Source organism: Hyperoodon ampullatus, assembly GCF_949752795.1.
Source record: "Hyperoodon ampullatus genome assembly, chromosome: 11".
NCBI lineage: Eukaryota > Metazoa > Chordata > Mammalia > Artiodactyla > Ziphiidae > Hyperoodon > Hyperoodon ampullatus.
Genome location: NC_136924.1, coordinates 90,447,370 through 90,472,303, shown reverse-complemented (window position 1 = coordinate 90,472,303; position 24,934 = coordinate 90,447,370). Strand labels below are relative to the sequence as shown.

At 37.6% G+C, this 24,934-nt stretch overlaps 1 protein-coding gene across 1 annotated transcript in view; it reads right to left on the bottom strand.

Annotated features, from left to right (window-relative positions):
• The window catches only part of EPS8 (EGFR pathway substrate 8, signaling adaptor), a 188,123-nt gene extending 163,494 nt beyond the window's left edge, over positions 1-24,629 (bottom strand). Inside the window, exons 1-2 of the mRNA XM_079714738.1 lie at positions 24,475-24,629; positions 4,127-4,179 (exon numbers count right to left, since the gene is read on the bottom strand). Of these exons, the coding sequence (XP_079570864.1) occupies positions 4,127-4,129 (3 nt within the window). The 5' untranslated portion in view covers positions 4,130-4,179; positions 24,475-24,629. The remainder of the gene's footprint in view (positions 1-4,126; positions 4,180-24,474) is intronic.
• Positions 24,630-24,934: the final 305 nt, after the last annotated feature.

Here is a 24,934-nt window from a genome sequence, read left to right as displayed (position 1 = left end):
ACAAAGTAAAAGCATTTCAAGTGCAAAAAATGCATGATAAAATTATCTTTCCCCAGAGAACAAAAGCTGGATATCTGTTGCTTGTTATTTTACAAATAAAGCTCTCCACTCAATTTAGGATGATATAAATAAATTATAAGTATTACCTTAAAAACTAGAATCATACTACTCTTCCATTGAAGTCAAGAACTGACCTAAATTAAAATCAAGGCCTTGTAAAATATTAGAGTTAGAAGGAGTCTTGGAGATATCCATTTTTTAAGACTGTTCTGAATTATACAACTAACTTTTGAATAATCCTGGGAAAATAGGGGAAGATGGAATTTTAAGAGCAGAGGTAATAGTTTCCCAGCAGGTCGTACAAACTTGAGTATGCTGTGTTTACCAAATATTAATTACAGAATACCACTTTAAGGTTGGGTTCTTAATACTTTAAAATTATCAGAGAAAAAAAATTTTTCAATGTTAATATTAATATTAAGCAAATATAATCTCTTTCCATCATAGTAGTGATTTAGCTCTCCACACACAACCACACAGGAAAAAACTCTCTTTGCTAGACCTTATAGGTGGATGGCTAACATTAAACAATAGTGACAGCTTCTCTTGAAGTCATATTAACAATGACACCAGGGAAGATATGATACAATAGTGAAAAAAAGACAAAAGGAGGTGGTCTGGCACTCTCTGCAGGTTTTCCAGGTTTACACACCTTTTGATTCTGCAGGAAAAAGAAATAGGGAAAAACTAAAGGGATCAAAACCATTTCCTATACACATACTATTTTAAGCACACTATACTTTTGTTTTATAGATGAAATTAAAATCACCTGAGCATTTAAAATATCAAAATAAAAACTAGACACAAGTACACTTATTAACAATTGCAGTGGCAAAGAGTTCTCTGTAAGATATTTAAATTCTTTGTGAAGAGATATCCCATTTATTTCCATATGCCCCCAAGTTAAACCAATGTCTCTCTTTGTCACCCCATAAGATCTCACTTTATGTTCCATTAATCAAGACTGCATGAACTTACCGCTAAAAGGAGCTCTCTTTCTATAGAATGATGTTAGCAAAATAAACTGATGTATGCTTATCAAAAAGCATGCAAAATAAGAGAGATAGGCACATATTACAAGTCATTTTTCCATCATTAACAACACAAAATAGCAATTCTACTTCTGTATATTTTATTGACAGACTCATTAAAATAAATGTCACACTTGGTATATACATATAAGGAAGAAATAAATGAAAAATATACTTCCATGGAAATATTTAAGAGAATTCTTCAAAATTTTAACTAAAACAAGCAAACCAGCATTGTGGTTATCAATCAACTTTCAAACATTTAAACAAATATAGTATAAGACACCACTGAACACAAAAATTAGAATAAAACATTTCCACAGAAATATCTTAAGTATCATATCTGGAAAGCAAAATACTTTTAAGACATTAACACATGAGATGCATTTATAATTTAAAATAGTCTCTATAAAATCATTCCACACATGTCATGAGAATGTTAAAGATTCGGTTTAATTTCTTCTCAAACAATGAACATCCCTAAATAGTAACCATATTTTCAGTCCTTTGTCTAATGCTAGCATCCACAAGAATCTGAGTACAGAGCAAGATAAATTGAACACAGTACAAAAATTTCCTGAGCATTCTGACCAAAGCCATGTTTCTTTATTTTTCAAATGTTTTTTGCAATTACACTTGTTTTACTTTCAGCGGCTGAATAATACCCAAAATAGTTCCACTGTCATAATTATTTATAATTTTCATATTCTTAATTGGACTTTATTCATTATAAAAACCTGGATTGAGAATCACTTAGTAAATACTACTCTAACAAGCAATAGTGAACCCAATTCATTTTACCAAAGAAAACTGTGCAAAATAAATTAGAAAAAAAAAACAAAAAGAATGTATAGCATTATTCATACTATTAAAAATACAATTATCACAGAGCTTGCTAAAAACAACGTGCTGAAGGGTTGCTTTTGAGGCCCTTTTCAGGAGGGTTTGGTTAGTAAAAGTATCTGAAAGATCTTGTTGTCTTACTCATAGGTTGGCATTTTACACAAACCTTGAAAACTGTTCTCCAATGACAGGAACGGATAGAAAAGAAAGTGTCAAATCGAAATACTCTCACCTCTGTAGGCCTTTTACTTCAAGAGTTCAGTTTCTTCATGGAGTAAGTTATAAAACTTTAACACAATGGCTCACTTATTAAATCTGTGAGATGTTTAAAGGGAATAATCATAGCCCACATTTGAAAACTGAGAACTTGAAAAAGAGGCGTGTTTGCCAGAGGTTTTATCCTAAATGACAGAGTACATTCTGATGGTCTCCATGATTAAACTTTTTCAGAGTATTTCAATGTAGGCTCAGTAAAAACTGTGGCCAGTATTATAATTTTCCTTTTCAGATTTGGGAGTTGAGGTGCTGTTGATATAAAACTCACGATGGAATATACAAGACAGAGATTCATTTATTTCACCATTTAACAAACATATATAGTAAGCTTTTATCACACATAAAAATCACCACTCTAGGCCTTGTGGTCCAGCCAGAAGTAAAAATCAGATATGGAGTCTATGGAGTCAGATAGGGAGAAGGTATACCCGGTGGCAGGTAAGTGATATGTATATAAATTAGAGTACACAATAGAAGTAAGTGCCAAAGAGATCCTGAGAAAACAACTTGGAGGGTTGCAGAGGCAGTAGGGGGAGTGTTTATCTGGGAAGGTAAAGATTATTCCAGAATGGCACAGAATAAATTTGCCAAAAGATAGAATAGATTTGCATATGAAGATAAGGGCAAAAGACATTCCAAGTAAAGAGGGAGAGAGATACTAAGGGTAGAGAAATGGGAGAGACTGAAGAATGCAGGGGCAAGTGCATAGTACTTCACTTTGGCTAACCAGTCATTTATAAGGAAAGAGAGAAGTAAGGCTAAAGTAAAAATGAAAGGAAGTAACCAGGTTATGGAGGGCCTAGGCTGAATCTTCTGTTGGCAGTTCTTTAAGGACTGGCCTGACATAATCTGAGCTTGGCTTTAGCGAAACTGAACTGGAAGTAGCGATTAGAATGAATTGAAATAGGATGGAAGCAAATGTAGAGACCGTTTAGGAGGTAATAGCTTAAGAAAACATTTAAGTAGCCCTAAAATAGTGAATGTAGGGCAGACAGGGCAGAGGCAAGGATTAACTTTAATGTGAAAGTAGCAGGAGTTGGCAACCAATTGGATATGGCAGGCAAAGGAGAAGGGGTCAAAGATGTGTTCTTCTAATGCTCTAGAAGTTCTCCATGGCATTGAATTATTTCTGAAGCTAACTCACTGTAAGAATTATTTGTACCAGTATTGAGAGCTAATTTCAAAATACAAAGAGGGAAAGAAACATATCTTGTATAATTTAATCATGACCTTAAATGAGATTTCATAAGGAAGTGATCCCAAATTCCATCACTATTTTGTCCTTTCTTTTTCCTCTAAACTTTTGGAAATGAATTAGAGAAAACATGCCTGTCATATACAAGTCCTTCAACTGACAAGGTAACACAAAACTTAAGGGTCATCCAATCATAACTTTCCTTTTGAATTCCAGGCAATAAGCCACTGAACATAAGAGTAAGCTTTGCCCAAAGGCCAAGTGAGGGTTGGAACAAGTACAGGGCTAGCACTCTGGGTGGACAAGCTTTGCTCTCTGGAGAGATGTGGATTCAGATCAACTCCCTGTCAAAACAAAGGAGCTCGACTTTTGGACATGAACCAAAGTGCAAGTCCGAGTCCCAGAAACCCACAATAGTACTTTGTCACCAGCAAGAGCAAAACTATCCCATGAAATCTGGCTGAGCAAGCTTTTGTCCTTAATGCTTTTTACCTTCTTGCTTTAATTTCAGAACATTTTACCACCAGTCTCTAACTCTTTTTAAATTTCAGCCAAGTCACTTTAGATGATCTGAAGAAGGAATCAATTTATCAGCACAGAGAGACTTTGGGAAATAGTTAGGATGCTACAAAAAATATTCATACAACACAAACTTAAGTTGCATGAACACAATTTAAGATCAGGAGAGCTAAAATGAGATAAACCAACTTAATCACTTTACCATATAGAAAACAGTATCTTCTTTTGGCAAGAGAAGTTCTTCTACCCCTGAATCTGCAAAGGAAAAAGAGAGATGAAAATCCCTCTCTAGGGGAGAAAAATAGATTGTTTAAGCACATGAGAAAGGCTAGAGAGAATATTATTCAAAAGGTTTTAGCAACAAGGGTAGGATATGTTTCTCAGGTTCCCAGATGGATTTTATGACTCTTGTTCCAATTACAAAAATAGAAAACTTTAGCCACTATAACTCAGCGCTATGGAGGATTAAATAAATTTCTGCAAACTCAACTGTGAACATAACACGTTTATAATGTTTTGGGAAAATAATTTCAAGCATAAGATTTTTCTTCAATATTCAGTCAATACCGTTATAGAGTCTCTACAATAAACCAGACCCTAACTTTGCATTGGACAAGAAAGCTTTTTCAAAGTTACTACTCTTCAAAACTGTGTATGTATACACATAAATAAACAAATAACAGCTTCTCAAATCATAAATGATATATAACAGATCACCCTTCAATCCATTTCAGTTATGCAGCTTTTCCACATATATGACTTTTCCAATGTGGTTACACATTTTGTTTTTGATGCACAATTTACCTCTTTTTTGTAGTGTGTATCCATTAACAAATTATTGCAGCTATAGTTATTTTTAATACTTTTGTCCTTTAACCTTTATACTAGAGTTAACTGTTTAACACACTACTATAATACAGTATTAAAGTATCTGAATATGACTATATAGTTATCTTTACCATTGTGTTTATATTGCCATATGTTTCATATGTTTACTAATTAGGGTCCTTTCATTTTCAGCTTGAAGAACTTTCAGCCTTTCCCATCAGGCAGGTATAAAGGGTGAATTCCCTCAGCTTTCGTTTGTCTGGGAAAGTCTTTATCTCTGTTTCTGAAGGACAACTTTACTACATAAAATACTCTTGGCTGGCAGTTTTTTCCTTTCAGCCCTTTGAATATATCATCTCACTCTCTCCTGGTCTTCAAGGTTTCTGCTGAAAAACCCACTGATATAGCTTTATGGGGGTTCCCTCCTATCTAAGGAAGGTTTTTCTCTCGCTGCTTTTGAAATTCTCTTTGTCTTTGATTTTAAACAGTTTTATTATGTGTACTGGAGTAAATCATTTGGAGTTGAAATCTGGGGGAAATTATGAGCTTCATGAATTTAGATGCCCAATTTTCTCCCCATATTTGGTAAATTCTCAACCATTATTTCTTTAAATAAGCTTTCTGCCCCTTTCCCCCTCTCTTCTCCTTCTGGGACTTCAATAATAAGTAGGTTGTTTCTCCTAATGGTATTCCATAGTTCACATAGGCTTTATTCACTATTTTTCATTCTGTTTTCTTTTTTTTTTGTACTCCTCCGAAGGGATAATTTGAAATAATCTGTCTTCTACTTTACAGATTCTTTCTTTTGCTTGATCCAGTCTGACACTGATGCCCTCTAATGCAATTTTTTTTTCATTTCATTCATCATATTCTTCAGCTCCAGAATTTCTATTTGGTTCTTTTTTTAAGATCTCTATCTCTCTGTTAAACTTCTCCTTTTGTTCATGTATCAATTTTTTAAAATTTCACTGAATTGCTTTTCTGTGTTTTCTTGTAGGTCCCTGAACTTCCTTAAAATAACTATTTTGAATTCTTTTACTGGGAAAAAATTGCAGATCTCCATTTGGCAGGAGAAGAGTGGGTCAGTTACTGGAAAATTATTGTGTTCCTATGGTGGTATCATTTTTTCCTTGATTTTTTTCCTGTTCCTTGGAGTCTTGCATTGCTGTCTTTATATCTGAAGAAGCAGTCACCTCCTTCAGTCTTACTGACTGGTTTCAGGAGAGAAAATCTCCTGGAGCCCTGTTAGGAATGCTGAGACTTTCTCAAATCTTTTTTTTTGTAAAACACTATTTTTTTTAACTTATTTTTTAAATTTATTTATTTATTTATTTATTTTATGGCTGCATCAGGTCTTAGTTGTGGCATGCAGGATCTTCACTGAAGCATGTGGGATCTTTTGTTGTGGCGTGCAGGCTTCTCTCTAGTTGTGGAGTGCAGGTTTTCTTTTCACTAGTTGTGGCATGTGGGTTCCAAGGTGCGTTGGCTCCAGAGCACATGGGCTCTGTTGTTTGTGACGTGCAGTCTCTCTAGTTGAGGCACATGAGCTCAGGAGTTGTGGCACACGAGCTTAGTTGCCCCGTGACATGTGGGATTTTAATTCCATGACCAGGGATTGAACCAGCATCCCCTGCACCGGAAGGCGGATTCTTTACCACTGGACCACCAGGGGACTCCCTCAAATCTTTTCTATGTACTTGACTGTTTCACACTTCTTGTTCCCTTTTATGAGGGAATTCTTTTTTTTTTTTTTTTTTTTTTTAGTTTCTGCTTTATAACAAAGTGAATCAGTCATACATATACATCTGTTCCCACATCCCTTCCCTCATGCATCTCCCTCCCTCCCACCCTCCCTATCCCACCCCTCCAGGCGGTCACAAAGCACCGAGCTGATCTCCCTGTGCTCTGCGGCTGCTTCCCGCTATCTATCTACCTTACGTTTGGTAGTGTATATATGTCCATGCCTCTCTTATCTTTGATAAAGGAGGGAATTCTTAAGACTGCATGCCTTCTATGGATCCTGCAAACCCAAGTCAAGTGCTGACAGCCTCCCCTTTGCTTTCCCTAGGGCAGTATTGAATGCTCAAGCTTGTACGGTCTCTCCCAATTCTACACAGTCAGGCTGGCTTTCCAGCCCTGGGCTCACTGACTTCTACAAAGGTCCCCTCTCGTTGCTTCAGGGGCACACACAGGTAACTGGCCACAGGGTGGAGTATGGAGTTGTGTGTGGATGAGGCACACAGAGCATTGTGGGCACTGGGCACTCACACACTCTCACTTTCCCCTGTGGAAGAAATCATGGGCCAAGAAGGTCCCTGCTGGCACTGAACTGTGCCACCTTCGGGGAGGGGTGATGCACGTAAAGTAAAACTGTTCCTGTTACCCTCTTCAATGCGTGCAACTCAGACTTTTTTTTTCCTCAAAATGGTATGCTGGAACTTCTCTGCTGGACTACCAGACTTCCACAAGGGCACTACTGTCCATGGGTGATTGTCAAAATAGGTACTCTTTGTGGGGAGAAAACTCTCATTCCCCCATGTGAGGACATCATTCTTCCGCAGCCCAAGGGACACTCAGCCACTGACGCTCTGCTCAGACCCATAAACACTTCTTAGTCTGCAATGAGTTGGGCTCTTTTGCCTGATATAATATATATATAAGTATATATTATATAATGTGTGTGCGTGTGTGTGTGTGTGTGTGTATATATTTCTCTTTCTTCCCAGCTTATCAGCTTCACATTATTGTTTATATACCTTTCTAGAACCTCATCATCACATTTTAATTTCTTTCTTCCTTTTTGCTCTGGGATTGGAAAAAAAAGCTAAGAAAGTTTTTTCTAAAAGTTTGATAAAGATTTTAAATATAGGCCAAGTATTATACCAGTGACTTAAGTACATTGGCTTACAATTTACATCATTTTAATAACTTTTAATGCCTCCTCACTCCATGATTTAGTTCCAGCCATGGAGGGCCACCTTATTACCATCTGTATCCCCAGTGCCTGGCACTATATCTAGTTTTAAAAAAAAAGACAGCTGATAAATATTTTGAATAAATGAATTTTCACCTTCCTGACCAAATTCAAGAGAGCATCAGGCTTATGACGGTACAGTCATATGAAGGCTTAAGGTGCTTAGATTTCAGGACTAATTCTGCAATAAATTAGTTGTGTGACTTAGGACAAATCATTTGACATGTCATGGTTTCACTTTCTTCATCAATAAAATGAGATAGCTGTACTACACAATCTCTAAATTTCTCATATATCTAATATTTTAATATTCTTTATCATCTACTTTGATTACTCACAGGCTACTTTTTCTTAACTAACTGATATTTCTTAAGTAACTAAGATACAAAATAAGTCACCTCCAGATAGCTGTTTTGGTTGGGTACTGATCTCTCACTGGCAAATACTATAGGTCTTCTTTTCGTTGAAAGGGAGATTATGAAGGGTGCATAAGAAAGAAGCAAAAGGTTCAATATTAAAATTTTCTGTACTGGTCTAATACCAGCATTTTATCTATAAATTACAGGCTCTCCAGCCAGACATAACTTGAACAGTAAATTTCAGAAGGGTAGAAAAATGGTCACAGCGACATGTCTTGGGCAGCTGGAGGACAACCTTGAGGCATCTATAGTGCAATAAATGGACTAAGGACAAGAGAAAGGGAAATAGAATGATACTGTAAACAAACTGTCTTCCTCACAATTTCACCTCCAGAACGCCCTGGGAAAGAAAGCAGGTTAAATGGTCAAATAGTGAATAAATGAATACTGCTCAGTTTTTCCATCACACTTTGTTTACATGTAGAAGAGAATCTCACTAACACCAAAAAGCATTTTATGCATTTATTCATTGAATATGTATTAAAACAAAAACTGAGTACATACTGTGCATCCAGCATTGTGCTAAGGCACAAAAAAGACAAAGATTATTCTGACACATCCTCCACCTGTAAGTGTTCAGACTGGCTGGAGAGAAAAACAAGTAAATAAACCATAAAACACAACATAATTACTACTTTAAAGTAAGTATAGGATACTACCCTGGTACAAAGAAAGGACTTTTTTCTGGGAAAGTGATCTTTAGGCCAGATCTAAAATGATACAGACAAGCTGATGAGGATGACAGAGAGGGAACCCAGGCAGAGGAAACAGTGTGTGCAAAGTCATGGAAGAGTGAAGCTGAGGGTATTCCAGGAACTGCAATTGTTAGCGCATTGGTGGGGCTCAGCAATCAAAGAGGGAGGCCTGGAAGGAAAGCAGGAGCTGTGTCACAGAGCCTTCGTCGTGTGCTATATGAGGGGGACCTGGACTATGTAACGAACATATGGGGAAACAATGAGGAGTTTTAAACAACATAAAAATATGATTAGCTGTCGGGATAGGGAAGAAGGGAGTGCCCTGTCACCCATTTTGTAATAGGAATCAACAGGATTTGGTGACTGATCACTTAAAGGTGGCACAGAGTGATGGTTAAGGCAGAGTAAAGAGCCCAGAAAGATTCACAGACCCCTGATGTTATCATTTGGGTAACAGTGGCTCCATTTAGAGAAACAGGAAAAGAATAGAAGGCAGCTGGGTTAGGAAAAAGGCAACAATGTATTTGGGGCTATGTGAAGGCCAAGGTGCCTGTGCAACATTCAGGTACAGCCAGAACTAAACGGCCAGAGCTCAGGAGAACAGCAATCAGAGGAGATAAAGAATTGAGAGTCAATGTTCTAGTTGAAACAATGTGAGTGACTGAAGTCACCTTGGAAGATAATGAAACATGAAATTAGATGAAGGCTGAGAAAAGAATCCCAGAAAATTCAGAAACTTCTCAACTTGTGAGTACCTAGATTATGAACAAAACCATGAACTGAGAAACACCCCCTGCCCCCCAAAACAGTGCTGGCTCTCCCTGCTACCAACAGATGATGCTAGAACTTACTTGAGAAGATTACCACTTTGGAACAACTTTTAGATACTATTAAACTCCAAGGAGCTGAACTTCTGAATTAATATCTAAGTGCAGATGGGTAACAAAGGAAAGCAGGAAAGAAAGGCACCGTGGGAGCCAAAGGAAGAGAACATTCTTTGGGAAAAACCAAGACAGAACACTGATCATTGCAAACATATATTCATTCAGCAAATAGACAACCTACAGAGTACTAGAAACTCTAGGTGATAAAAAATTCAGTAGTGAACAAAACACAATCCATGACCTCTAACAGCTACAGCAAGACCAAGTATGATAAAAACTAAATGTTTTCCTTTTGGTTTGGCCTTTAGAAGGTTACAAATAACCTAGAGACATGAGCTTAGGCACCAGACTAAAGTGGGCTGACTAATGTAGGAAAAGTGAGGAAGAGGAAACAATGGGTATAAGCTTCTTGTCAAGAATCTTAGCTGGGAACAAGACAGAAAGGCAGCAGCAAGAGGCCATGAAGAGAATAGTTTCTAGCTATGCATAATACCACACCAAGAGACACATGCACTCCAAGAGCTTACTATATAAACACTCTGACTCAGACACATACATATGAGAGAAGAACAACAGTTTAAACTGACTCCATAATACACTTTATAAGCTAGAGAGGCCTAAATTATTAAAATTACATTCCAATGTTATTAATTTTGATTATTAATGATTCTCTGACTACCATTTGGTCTAAGTTGAAAATTAGAAGGCAGTCATGAGGTTAAAGAACTTCAATCATCCTCAGAGGAAGAAAGAAAATGAATGAGATACCTCAATGCACTTTGGGATTAAAGATAGGCATGGGACCAATTACCTGTTAATGGGAGATGCATGAAATATTTTAGAACTGGGTTTATGAGCCCCTTGAAGAAATGCTAGAGAGAGGTAAGAAAATGTTAGGAGTGGGAAGAGAGACATGATATGGTAGAAGCAAATAAGTATTTAGGCACAAGTATTTGTCAAACAATAGTGTGATTTAAATAAGTATAGCTGACATATGTCTGCATCAGTTTTATCATTCCAGCAAATAATCTCCATACAAGATACTTCAACACAGCATATGATGTGAACTATATACATGCTGTGAGTAAAAGAAGTTCCTATCCATATCTAGTGAGCATAAATAGAGGCAAGAGGGCAATTAGAAGTCAGTGTATAACCAAACAAAACTGACTCATATTGATATCTAAAATTCTCATTTTTGCAGTAACAACTTAGGAAATGTAGAATGAAGGCTGGAAGTCTTATGTGACTTTAATATCACATAACAAACTTCATGTATTCATAAATATTTTCCTAGTGAGAGAAAAACAGCCTCATTTTATTTGGATAGTTGAGGAACTGCTACCAGAAATGCACAAACTAATTTACGACAAAAGAAAAGCACGGAAATGATTCCACCATGTCTAACCAATACATTCACACTTTACCTTTTCCTTTAAGGAGAAGAGTTCAAAAATAACTAACTTTTAGTATGCCATCAATTAAAAAAAATAAATAAGCTCCTCTGGTAGTGATTTGTTTGGTAGTGATTTGTTAACATATAAGGAGGAATAGCCAAAATGAGGAAATAATGAATTAAGTTTCCTTTTAGAACAAAAGTGCTTCTGTATTACAGATTTGGCAAAACCGCAGAAATGGATTTATATATCTACCCTTCCCTCCTTCTTTCCAACCCCCCAACTTGTATACAAGCCAAGAGTTCTTTAAGCTAAGAGTATACAGCTATAACTCTCCAGTGAGGTAGACAGGGCTTGGAAAATCAGGTCACAAGTTTGCCACGGGGACTCTAATTATCTGTCTGGCAAGTTTGTATGACTTCCTACTCCTTTCTGTGATCCTGTCATATACCACCCGGTAGGAAAGATAAGGGAAAGGTTAGCAGGGCCTTCTATAATAGCTACAAAAATATTTGATCCAAATCACTAAGAATGTGGGAAAACTCAGGTACTCTTATCCTTCTACAGTCAACGTAGTAATTGATGGTCTGATAAATATTTATTCAGAACCTTCTTTGTGCACAGAAATTATTTTTTTTAAGGTCCAGTGTCAAGCATGGCCCAACCCATACATGCTGACTTACAATTTAAAAACAATTCTTGATCCTGTTCCAAGCAAGCTCTTTGTAATGCAAATAAAGACGTTTTTTGAAATAGATAGTTATGAATCTTTCATTCATAGTCGCTAACGAGAAACACATGAGCCAAACACATTGTGGGGATCATTTCCGCGGTGTGTAATTTGAGAGGTGTGTTAGGAAGTACTGGGCTCCATTAGAGGAGGAGGAGTCCCCATCTTTCTTTCTTGCAAGTCAAATACAAAGGCAGTGTTGCTTCAGATGACGGTCTTAAAGTTACACACATTCCAAATTCACGATAACACATATTTCCCCATCTCTAAAGTTTACCACTTTACAACCAGCCTGAGGTCTTTAGTATGACTTCATTTTATGAATAATGCCTTCTTCATTCCTAAACATTTCCAAGAAAAAAAATACTGAGTAGTGTCTATAAAGCTAATACAAACCATACTTGTCTGTTCTGATCTTAAGTTGACCTTAACAGTTGAAAATCTTTCAAAGGGAGTTCTGGTATACCATAATTTTTCCCACAGCTGTTTACAAATAACAAATGTTCTTCTGAGGGATGACTGTAAAATCATACATAATTTGGAAATGGAGTTATTTTATAAAGCCACAAAATCAGGATGTGTTGAAAAATATAATACAAAATGTGAGTATCTTCAGTCTCTTAGAAATGAAAAAGAGGGAAGGAAAAGGAAAGAGAAGAAGGATGGGAGGGAGGAAGAAGCCAGAAAGGTTATTCTTTATTTTCCACATTTTTGACCATTTACCTAGAATCTGATGCTTCTTTTAAGTTTTTTATGCTTCTTCTAATCTAGGTTTCTGACATTGTGGACTCAGTAAGGATAGCAACCTTGTCTGTCTTATTAATTACAGTAATTATTATTATTTAGTAATACAGACACTTTTTTAATATTTCTTTATTGACAGATAACTTTCACTAAATGAAACAAAATTATTTTCTATTAAATAAAGCTGAATATGTCCAGAACTGTTTGATCAAGAAACTAGATTGCGTTGAATTAAGCCAATGTGCCTGCTAATGGTTTAGCCAAATCCTTAATCTCACTTAACTATCTCGTATATGTATATCACAAAAGGATCACTGGAGAATACTGACATGAATCAAACAAGATCTATCACCGCAACAACTAACAAATCTCACCCTCACATACAAAATACCTTTCAGTATGTACTTTATTGTATTCAATATGCATTTTGTACACATGCATATTGTACACATCCCTCTTCCATAATTTTCCTTTTAAAGGAAATTTTACCCCAGTATTATCCTTCCCAGTGATTGCTATAGCTGACAGCAATAACAGAAACTTAGTAAGAGTAAGGGGGAAATAGGAAGCTAAGGTGATCACAGCTAGAAGCTTTTAAAAGTTCTTTCAGGAAAAAAATAAAAATTAATTAGTGTCTTTTGCCTTTAAAATTAAGCCAAGTTCTCAAATCAACTCCTTGCAAAATTCTACACACTCCCATGCTCCTTTGGAAAAGAGAAAAACCCAGCAGGTTTAGATCAGCTACCTCATCTTAAAAGCTTCCCAGCAAATTTATATCCACTCTCTCAGGATCACAGAACAAAACCCACCTCTATGGACAGCAAGCATTTGTTACATTACACCTAATATCCAAAATCCAATGAATGTCCGCATTAGCCTAACAAAATCAGTGTTAGCCAGAAAGATCTGGCTGTTAAATCTTGCAAGAACAGGGACAGTTCAGAACCCAACTTTACTTTATGTTTATTTAATGAATAAATAGTTAACATATACTTCTAATAAACAATACATTGTTCTTTACAGTATATATAATCAAAGTTCCCCATATGTAGTAGTTCATGAACAGCACAGTGGTGGTAAAAACAGCCTATAGATTCTTGGGAAATTTTGGCGTTTCTACTTTTGTTACTGCCCATCTATTTCTATTATCTATCAGATTCTACCACCACTAGTTTTCCCGATCATTTTACCACTTAATCCATTAGTCTGGAATCTTTTAGTTTGGAATCTTTTAGGTTAATCACATAAATGCCTTTGAAAACCATAAATATAACACAATATATAATCGGTAGCCACTGGGCTAAATTATACCATATTCTCAGGCCTTCTATTCTGTAGTACAGTGATAGCTCACAAAAATCATACTTCAAATATTCCAACTGCCTGGGAAAGAGAGAAAATGGAAATAACTCTAGGTAACAGATATAGGAAAGGTGGGGGGGGGGCTTTGGAGGCAAGATGAGGAAACTCCCCCACCATGCTGCGTGTGTGGGATCTCAGTTCCCTCCCCAGGGATCCAACCCCGTGCCCCCTGGAGTGGAAGGACACAGTCTTAACCACGGGCCACCAGGGAAGTCCCAAGATGAGGAAACGTTTATTCCTATTTGAAGACCCTTTAGAAGACCATGGACTATTCCACATAAAAAATTTTTTTATATTATACAAACTTATTTGACAAATATTTGAATTCAAATTCTAAAATTCCCTACAGTGTTAAGGGGCTCCTACAAAACAAAATGTTTTAAAAAAAAAAGTCACTAGCATATATTCTAATATACACACAAAACTATGGTGGATCTTTTCTAATTTGTACAAAAACTGAATGGTGCTAAGATGCATTCCAGCTGAAGTCAGTCACTGTGAATGTATTTAGTCTGGACAAGATTTCATTATCTTCATAATGAGACTTTACTTCCAAAATAATTTACTTACTACCCAAGTAAGATGAAGGTGATGAGGGCTTCAATCACTCCTTTGTTTCAAGCTCTCCAGCAGCCTAAACTTAACCTTCAATGTCATAACCACCATGAATGTCTCCTTTATTCAGATTTCACTCTCCATGGCTGAGATCTCACCAGGCAGTGAGAAAGAGTTCAAATTGTAACTGGAAAGATAGCAAAGTTATGAAAGATACATTTTTCAGCTAACGTCATTTGGGCGCTGAAAAAAGAAGTCGAACACTGGGGCTGGAGGATGGGGTAAAGCAGGAAGGAGGGAAGCAGGATGGAAAAGGGGTGTCAAGGGAAAACCCACATGGTCATTTATCTGCTTCAAGATTTTTATAAGACTATTTCCTTCATGAGACCATGGAAAATCTTGAGGATTAAGGTGAAAAATGTGAAATACAGTGAAGTGCATAGATGTTTTAATAAATGGTGCTGAAACTTTTATTTCAGTCATTTGCATAAGAAATATATGAAAATGTAAAATAACAGAAAAATGGTACTTTAAACCCTTAATTTCTCCTATAATTCTATAAAGATAGCAAATATACTAATGTACAAAAAAAATAGAGAACTAATTATTCCTAAATTTAAATGAAGTTATAAATGTTTTTATATTATTCTTTACACATTATTGTTCAGGTTTGACTCTCATGGATCATTCACTTAAAAACAGAAGAGAGAAGACTTTAAGCAAATCTGTGAATTCATGCACATTAAAATCTTTAGAGGGTTATTTTCCTCAATAATTAAAAAAACACCTTCTTTAATATACATCCTTCAGGCATACATATTAATTCCACACCTTTACATGCATGAGTATCATGTGAATAATGCTACAAGATTTGGCCTAATGACTAGATTTTTATCACAGAAAGGATGCCATTGCTTTTAAATTATTCAGAGTCTAACAAGGCCCCACAAAAGAGCTAAATAAAAGAACTACCAACAAAATTAATGTTCTCTCTCGACTAAAAGGATCCTGAAATGTAAAAAATATATAACCTAGCCACAGTACACAAACTCAACAGACTTTACATCAGAAGTTCTGATAATGTAGATAAATACACTAAAATAATAAGACAAATCAACCTAAAGATAGGGTTTCTAAATTAATATATCTGAATTAAAAAGTAATAATTCTAAATCCCAATATACAGTTGTTCATAGAACAGTTAAAGTTTTTAAAACATACTGGAAAGAGAAACTGGAGATTACACACACACACACACACACACACAAGATTAGCATGCTTATATGGGGGAAAAAATCTATATAGCTACAATAATGTTCTGTTTTCTTCCACATATGAAAGTTAAATGTATCTTCTTTCTCTTTCATCACAAGTATATCTTTCTTAAAATTGAAAAGTCAACAAACTTAAAACCATCTTATTATATGTTCATGTCTAAGATTACCATTAACTTCAACTGTCAAAATTATTGTAGAAAATTAAATTGTGTTCAATGTCATCTCAAAAGTGACAAATTTCATCCATATTTTTCTTTATGGATTTGTTTTGCTGCTTATACTTTTTTAAACATTTATTTTCTAATGAAAAATATTAGAAACAATTACAATATTACAAAACATTATAAATATTAGAATCCACAGAAAAAAATTACAGTGTTTAATGATCACAAACATTATATTTCAGACACTGGAAACATTCTATTGTTGCATTAAACCAATAAATATATCAATAATATGCATGTATTTCTAGGATAAGGAATAATATTCTAATGGTGATAGAGAAGTAATACTCTAATGGTGTAATAAAGGATCTTCTAAATAAAATGCAATTCATATCAATAGTCTTCAATAGAGGACTTTGAAAATATCTTTTTCCCTCTACTTAAATATAAACTTCTCTTCCTTCTATTGATCTTTTTTCCCCCTTTTCTTCTCCTTATATTAAAAACACAATTTTCAACTACAAAACTCTGACCTCTTATCAAGCACATAATTCATTCACTTAACAGATTATTTAAGAACGTTCCTAAGTATTATGTTTCAGGTTCTGTTGAGAAACCGTTCATGGTTCTTAGAATTCTGGATTGGCTCAAATAGGACTAGATCCTGCCTTTGTGGGATATTAGATTCTTAAGTTTCCATTCTACTAAATATAAGAATGGTTCAATAAACCATAATGGAAAAGTATATATATATATATATATATATATATATATATATATATATATATATATATATATACACACACACACACACATATACATGTATATATAACTGAATCACTTTGCTATACACAGAAACTAACACAACTTTGTAAATCAACTATATTTCAATTTAAAAAAAAATTAAACTTTAAAAAAAATATGGTTTGATAGAGGACCTCTGATTTCACCCAAACACACAAGTGCTCTTTCTTAATAAAATCACTTGAGTACCCACAGGACTGAAAAAGAACACAAGAATTTACCTGCTACATAAAGGACTACATTCAGAAAGTCACATGATTAGTGGAAGGGATTCGTGCAATTCTTCAAACAGGTTTGGTACCTTTATTCTCTCCTACTCCAATGTAAAGACTATTGTATTGTTACTTATAAAAATGAAAAATAACTGCTTATTCAGTTCTTTCTAATAATCCTGGAGGCTCTGTCTGTGAAAACACGCAGAATTCCCCACCACTCCCCTCATGCCCACCCATTCTGCACACGTCACATTTATTTATCTTGCGTGGAATGCCCTGGTGTCCCACCTCATACTCTCATTCTTGACCTCAAAAATTTATCCTATAAAAGTCAAGGGTCAGGGCTTCCCTAGTGGCGCAGTGGTTGAGAATCCGCCTGCCAATTCAGAGGACGCTGGTTTGATCCCTGGTCCGGGAAGATCCCACATGCCGTGGAGCAACTAAGCCCATGCGCCACAACTACTGAGCCTGTGAGCCACAACTACTGAAGCCCGTGCACCTGGAGCCCGTGCTCTGCAACAAGAGAAGCCACCGCAATGAGAAGCCCACGCACTGCAACGAAGAGTAGCCCCCGCTCACCGCAACTAGAGAAAGCCCGCGTGCAGCAACAAAGACCCAACGCAGCCAAAAGTAAATACATAAATAAATTTATTTTAAAAATAGTCAAGGGTCACATCCCCAGTAAAGACTTTTCTGACTCCCTCAACCACCGTGAGCCTCCCCCTTCTCCTATGCACTGAGATATAAAGATAAACGTGCACATTTTTTTCTCTTGTTCACTTAACCTACTCCCAAAAACTGTGTCAAGTAGGTACTGCTATTGTTTCCACTTCTTAGATAAGAAAACTAAGGCAGAGAAGGTCTCTCTGATTGCAAAGTCCATTGCTTATTTGTTTGTTTAATACATACTCCATTTAGCTCCACACTCTACTGAAATGGTTGTCTGGTTGCCTCCATTCTCTGGGTTCCCTGATCACAGAAAGCAGAGATCCTGTCTTATTCGCCTCTGTGTTTCCAGTGTCTGGCACAGAACAGATACTCAACAAATGCTCAATAAATGATGAATGAATGAATAAATAAAATGTAATTATGTTCAACTTCCTGTGTGAAGAAAAATTCATCCCTTTCTAAACATTCTAAACAAATTTCTGTAAAAAGTATATTTAGTGCTGATTTCATCCAGCAAACAGTTTGTGAGTGCATAGCACATGTGATGTGCTGTGCTTAAAGATCATTGAGACTCAATTCCCTGCCCTCAAGAAACTTATAATTCAGAGAGGCAAAGGGATAAACAACTAGCTCATGCTACCATGGCTTGTTCTATTTTTCCTAATCCTCCACAACTTCCTCTCTTTAAAGGAACTCCATTCTTTATAAACATGTTCCAATACCTCATACCTCTGGGTCAGTGGGATGTAGATCAGTCAACAGAAAAAAAAAAAGTTAAAAGAATCTCCATGGATCTCAAAAACACAATCTTCTGAGCCATTCTCGATTAGATCAGTAGTCATTTAAGTAGTGTACAATGTTAAAGAAAAGAATAAAATCAAAGACATATTAATACTATCCTAGCACTTTTTCATTTACTAGAGATAGCATAGCAAAGTGAAAAGAACATGGGTTTTGGAGTCAGAAAGATCAGGATTTCCATCCCAACACTGTCCCTCTCTCCCCATGTGGACCATAGACAAGTCATTTTATCTTTCTGAGCCTATTTCTTACCTGTAATATGGAAATAAGGGGACCTGCCTTAAAGAGCTCTTGTAAGAGTTAAAAGAGATAACGTATGTAATGCCTCCCATACCAAAGATGCTAGTTTTATGATGTCTGATCTCTCTAGATGCTTCCTGAAGGGTATTGGTTCTAATTGTAATTTAACTATACTTCTGGCCCCAATATCAACAACACAAAGTGTTGACCAAAAGAAAGGTACTTGAAAAAAAGCCACTTGAAAAAAGGCAAGAGGAGTGGTATGGGATAAGATTAAAAACCAGTTAAGTCTCAAGTTTCTATATGGGGTGTATATCATCTGCCTCTTCTCGGCACACACCCTGCAAACCTCTTATTTCAGATCTTCTTTGTGAAAAATAAAGCTTTATTAATTACTTCTATGATTAGATCTGAAATAACTGACATATGTTACTCTGTATTAACAATTCTATTTTCCACAAAGAAGAATCTCTGATTTAGTGAGGAAGAAGGAAATGAATTATATACGATGTCCAGGAATCAATCTCAGCATATAGTCTATGCAGTATTACATTTTGGTTTCCAAATCATTTCTCAACTGTTTCTTTTAAGCAATTTCACAAAACATGTAAAAAAAATCAAATAAAAACACTTTCCTTTCCATCCTAAACCTAATATATAATCTACTTGACTTAAAAATCATTAATTTGCTACTGGTACAACTCAAAGTCCATGGACAAAAAAGTGAATCTAGACACTTACCTTTTCACAAAAAGTGAAAAGTGTCTTTTTGTACACTTTTCACAAAAAATAACTCAAATGGGTCACAGATATAAATGTAAAACTAAAAAACTTCTAGGGGCAGGAAAGCAGGATAAAATCTAGGTGGTCTAGAGTCTGAAAATGAGTTTTTAAATACAACACCAAAAGCTTATCCACGAAATTTATAAGTTGGCCTTCATTAAAATTAAAAACATTTGCTGTGTAAAGACACTGTTAAGAGAACAAAAAGACAAGCCAGACTGGAAAAATATATTTGCAAAACAAATATCTGATAAAGTGCTTGTACCAAAAGTATATAAAGAATTCTCAAAACTCAAAAATAGGAAAACAGACAACCCTATTAAAAATGGGCAAAAGTTCAGAACAGACATCTCACCAAAGAAATGGAAAATAGCATATGAAAAGATGGTTAACATTAAAAGTCATCAGGGAAAGGGTAAATTAAAGCAATGAGATATTACTATATACTTATTAGAATGGATAAAATCCAAAAAACTGACAATACCAAATGTTGGCAAGGATGAGGAGCAACAGGAGCTTGCATTCACTGTTGTTGGGAATGCAAAATGGTACAGCCACTCTGGAAAACAGACTGGCAGTATGTTACAAAGCCTACCAGAATCTTACCATATGATCCAGCAATCATGTTCCTAGGTATTTACCCAACTGATCTAGAAATTTATGTCCATATAAAAATTTACCCATGAATTTTCATTGCAGCTTCACTCATAGTGGCCAAAAACCAGAAGCAAGTAAGATATCCTTCAATAGATGAATAGATACACAAACTGTGATACATCCATACAATGCAATATTATTACATGATAAAAAGAAATGAGCTATCAAACTACAAGAAAACATGAATGAAGCTTCAATGCACATTGCTAAGTGAAAGAAGCCAATCAGAAAAGACTATATGATTCTAGTTATATGATGTCCAGAAAAGGCAAAGCTATAGAGACTGTAAAAAAATCAGGGGTTGCCAGGGGAAGGGGGTTAAGGGAGTGATATGTGAAACACAGAAGATTTAATAATCTGTTGAAATTATTCTGTATGATAATAGATACACGAAATTGCTCATTTGTCAAAACTCACAGAAAGTCACAGGACAAAGAGTGAAACAATATACGCAAATTTTAAAAAAATCATGTAGAAGGTCTGGGGATCCCAAAATAGAATGTAGATTGTGACAAAAGTATCTACCTGTATCATACATGTGTGCAACAACCTCATGAAAGGAATAAGAGGAAAAGGAATGAAATCTGTAAGACTACCTGGAATCTATAAAATCTAAAAATCTATATAATCTAAAAATCTATAAAATGTACTGCACATAAGCAACGTACTCTAGTTGATAAAGCTGTTCCCTCTCTTTGTGAAGGGAGCACAGGTTAACAATTTTGATACCACTATACACATATAATGGGTGTGAACAATTAAGTAAATGGATGGCAGGTGGTGGAAGCCAGGTTTCTTCTCCCTATTAGAATGAGCTTACAGATAAACAAGGGCAGGAATCCAGGATGATATAGGTGGTAATGGATTAGGTAGAGTAAGAGACAACTGTATGAACTCATATTTACCTTAAAATAGATACACATGGTTACAAAGAGAAACATGTACCCCTGTAAGAGTACATACAGGGGTTTGTATACACACATATGTATTTCCTGCTGTCAGATGAGAGGGCCTAGAAGTAATGACCCCTCAGTAGCAACAAGAATACCTAGAACCCAGATCTTTCTTGGCTTCCAACACCATTTCCCAAGAAGATGAACCAGGTTCTTTCTGGCTGATTCTAGGGCTGCGGCAGGAAATGGAAATATACAAGATAATACTGGAGCATCTTTTAATGCTAGAAAGTAAGGAAGTGATCTTTTAAAAAACTTACATTAATGGAGATATGTCAAAGGAGGACAGGAACCAACTGAAAGAGCTCCCAATGGCCAAAGCTGAAACAATTTGAGGAATAAAACAAAGTAGTATTGGATTATAACCCAAAGTATAAATATATATACACGAGGCCAGACCAATATAAGCAAATGATTGAGTAAGTTAATAAATGGGGAAAAGAGACAAATCTGCCATTCAAAAGAATCCCCCAAAACTTATATAAATACTCCACCCTCAAGGAGGAGAAGCATAACCCTCCGCTCCTTAAGTATGGGCTGTTCACAGTGACTTTCTTCTAAGAAAAAGCATTAAAAGAAAGAAAAAGAGTAAGTTTTCAGTGCAGAAAACTAATACTACTGCAGCCAGGTGATCAAGATAAATATCAACAGTGATAAATCATGTTGGATAGTATGGACCCTTTATATTATGTGATAAAAGTAGCACTTTACCTCTGTGGTCTTCCCCTCAAAAACCCAAAACCTCAGTCTGATGAGGAGAACAATATTAGAGGAATGCCTATAGAGGGCATTCAACAAAATACCTGACCAGTACTTCTCAAAACTGTGAACAGCATCCAAAACAGGCAAAGTCTAGCAAACTAAAAAGTATCAGCATAGATTTAAAAATTGAAAGCAGGAAAAGCTAGAGATAAAAACAAAATGAAATCTTTACATTTGATCAGAAGCAAGCAAAGTGGTCAAAATTCAGCATTAGATTCCCAATAGGGAACAAATAAGAATAAACCATTTTGAGAATCTTCACTCTGAATACAACTTAAAGTATTCCCCTGGTATTAACAAAAGGCTGAAAATTACTATATAATGATAGTCAATGACACTGGAAAGTGAGAGAAAAATAAAGATTACAAACAGAATGTATCAAATATTGTGAACAGTGGTTATCTCACAGCAGTGGAATTAAAAGCAAGTTACCTTTCCTTCTTTTCTTTTTTTCTGCTGTGAAGAGAATGACTTGGGGAATTTTTAAAAGTATTAATCTCTGAATTCTGCACTAAAGGCATTCTATAAAATGTTATTACATTTGTGATACATTCTACCCTACCCTTTATGTGGCAAGTCTATAAAGGGGGTTATTTTTCAAATTGGTAAGTAAAAATGTGAACGCATGACCAAAAATTTTCCACACCAGCAACTTAAGAAAGAACTATGGTAATACGTCCAGAAAACTCCAATTCCTAGAAAATCTATACTAGGTGAGAAAGGATGACATTGACTTTCATTTTCAATGACCACATGATCTAAATTACTAGTTCACACTTTCCAAAACCCAAGTCGCTGTAGAAGAATGATATCCTTTCAATGGAAATAAATTAGAAGCCATACACAACACAGTTACTTTGATATATGTATATAAAGAAGCCTTCTGGGAATCCTAATTCTTCTATCTCCCCCCCCCCAAAAAAAAGCCAAAATCAAACTAGTCACATGCCTCTGAAACCAAGTTTTATCTGAACTCTTAAGACATTAGCTATTCCTCTTATTATCTGAGGCGAGAACTGAAACCTTAAAAATTAAAGCGAGAATACGTGTCATTGAAATACGTTTTGTAAAGGTGGATTCCAATTCCTAATGCTCTACCGCTCTTGACGTCTATGGATTTCAATTCCTAATACCTAATACAGCATCCTACCCCAAAGAGAGTCCAGCGATGCAACGGGTACTACGGGGAAAGAAGGATTTGAGAAACAGTGCAAAGGAAGGGAAGAATCTGTGCCAAGATTCTGCATACAGGTAGTCCTGGAAAGGAAAGTAGAAAGTGAGAGCATAGGAGGAGCAGGCAGGGTCTTGGAAATCCACTCCGAAGGCATTCACCGACAAAGACACCAGAAGGGCTGTCTCCCCAAAAGTAAAGTGGTGAGTGAAAGGAGTGGAGCCCGCTACGAAAGGAAAGTCACCAGGAATTAAGAGGGACAACTATGCACAAACAACAAGCTCTCTCAAAATTTGAGGGGGTATACGATGGTGGGACCTTGGTGCAAAGTGTCAATTGGAAAAGACTCCCCCCACCCATTTGGGGGTGGGGAGGATAGCTCTCGAAACCCCAAGTCTAAGACAAGCCAGGAGAAGAATACTCGTTCTGGAGTCGCCCCACCGACCAGAGAAGCGCAGGTGTATCTGCGGAAGCTCAGGTTACCGGGAAATATGACAGGGACGGTGTGCATCTTCTCTGCCCACCGTGCAGGAGCCCCGGGCGCGGCGGGCGACCGAGGGTCGGCACCGGCTCCGGGTGCCCCGGGACCCGCCCGCGAACACACTTCGGCGGCAGCGCCCTCGCACACCTGGCTCCCGACACCAGTTGAAAGCAGTCAAAGTGAATGAAGGCGGACGCGGCGCCTGGCACCACTCCATCCCGGCACACAAAGGCGGATTTTGAAAATCGAGGGAGAGTCCGAGCCGCCGGACCCCAGCGGGCGCCTTTCGCCGAGGGGCTCTTACCTCGGATCTGCCCTCGGGGCCGCGGCTTCCCCGGAGGCGCCTCGAACCCACACCCGGGGGAGGCGGCCGGGAGAAAGCCCCCGACCCGGACCGCGCCCTCCCAATCCTCCGCGAGCCGCCCAGCCGCCGTCTGCGTCCGGTCGAGAAGACGCGGTCTCTGGGGCGAGCTCAGCGCCGGCCTCGCGCTCGGCTAGAACGCCTGGCCCGCCGCCGCTGCCGGGGAACTCTGGAGCTGCCCGCCCGCTCACCCGCTCGCCCAAGCCGGCCGCGCGCCGCGCATGCCCAGTACATCTCGGGGAGCGAGCCAGCGAGCGCGCGCCGCGCGGCCGGGAGCCACTCCGCTCTCCGGGTCTTGGCGGCAGCCGAGGCGCGGAGCATCTGGTCGACCGCAGCGCTGGAGGAGAACTGGCCAGAGGGGCCGGGTGGGCGGGAGAGGGAAGGTAGGAGAGAGGGCAGGGCAACGCGCTGAGTTATCAAGGCCGCGATCAAAGTCGGACCGAAGTTCTGAGCCGACGACGGGTTTCCAGAAGTGCCCTAGCAGGACTCACTAGCAGCTGGGAGGCGTGAGAAGGAGTAGAGCGCGAGGAGAGGTTTGCCCCGGACAAGGGTGGATGCTCCTGGCGGAGGGAGAGTGCCAGTTACAGCGCCCCGGGTCTTAGTGTGCAATTCGTGGCCACTAACCTGCGAGCAGTAAACCTGCAGCACCCAAAGACGCTCCAGCCTTGGTCGTCCTGCTGGGACCCTATTTTTCCCCTTTTGTCGCTTCCTTTTTTTTTTTTTTTTTAATCTCCTCAACTCATACCGTAAACTGGTGGCACCCAAGGGCCTCCATTCGGTCCCGGGGAGTCTCCAAACTTCCGGTCCTTAGCTGCAAGCAGCAAGCCCAGACCCGCATCGAACGCCTGCCTTGGATCCTATTTTTCTCGCAGCTCTTGCCAAGAGCCTGATGTGGTTTGAAGTAGTGGAGGCTTCTTTCACATAATGCCTCTCGTGACCTAACCAACGTTTATAAACTTCTTCTCCCCCCAGTAGCCCCCAGAGCCACTAAGTGAGAAGTCCTTCCATCTGTGACATTGCATTTGCTTCTTCTTGAAACTCCAGCTTTGTCATAGCTATAACCCCCTCCTTTCTAACTTCTTTA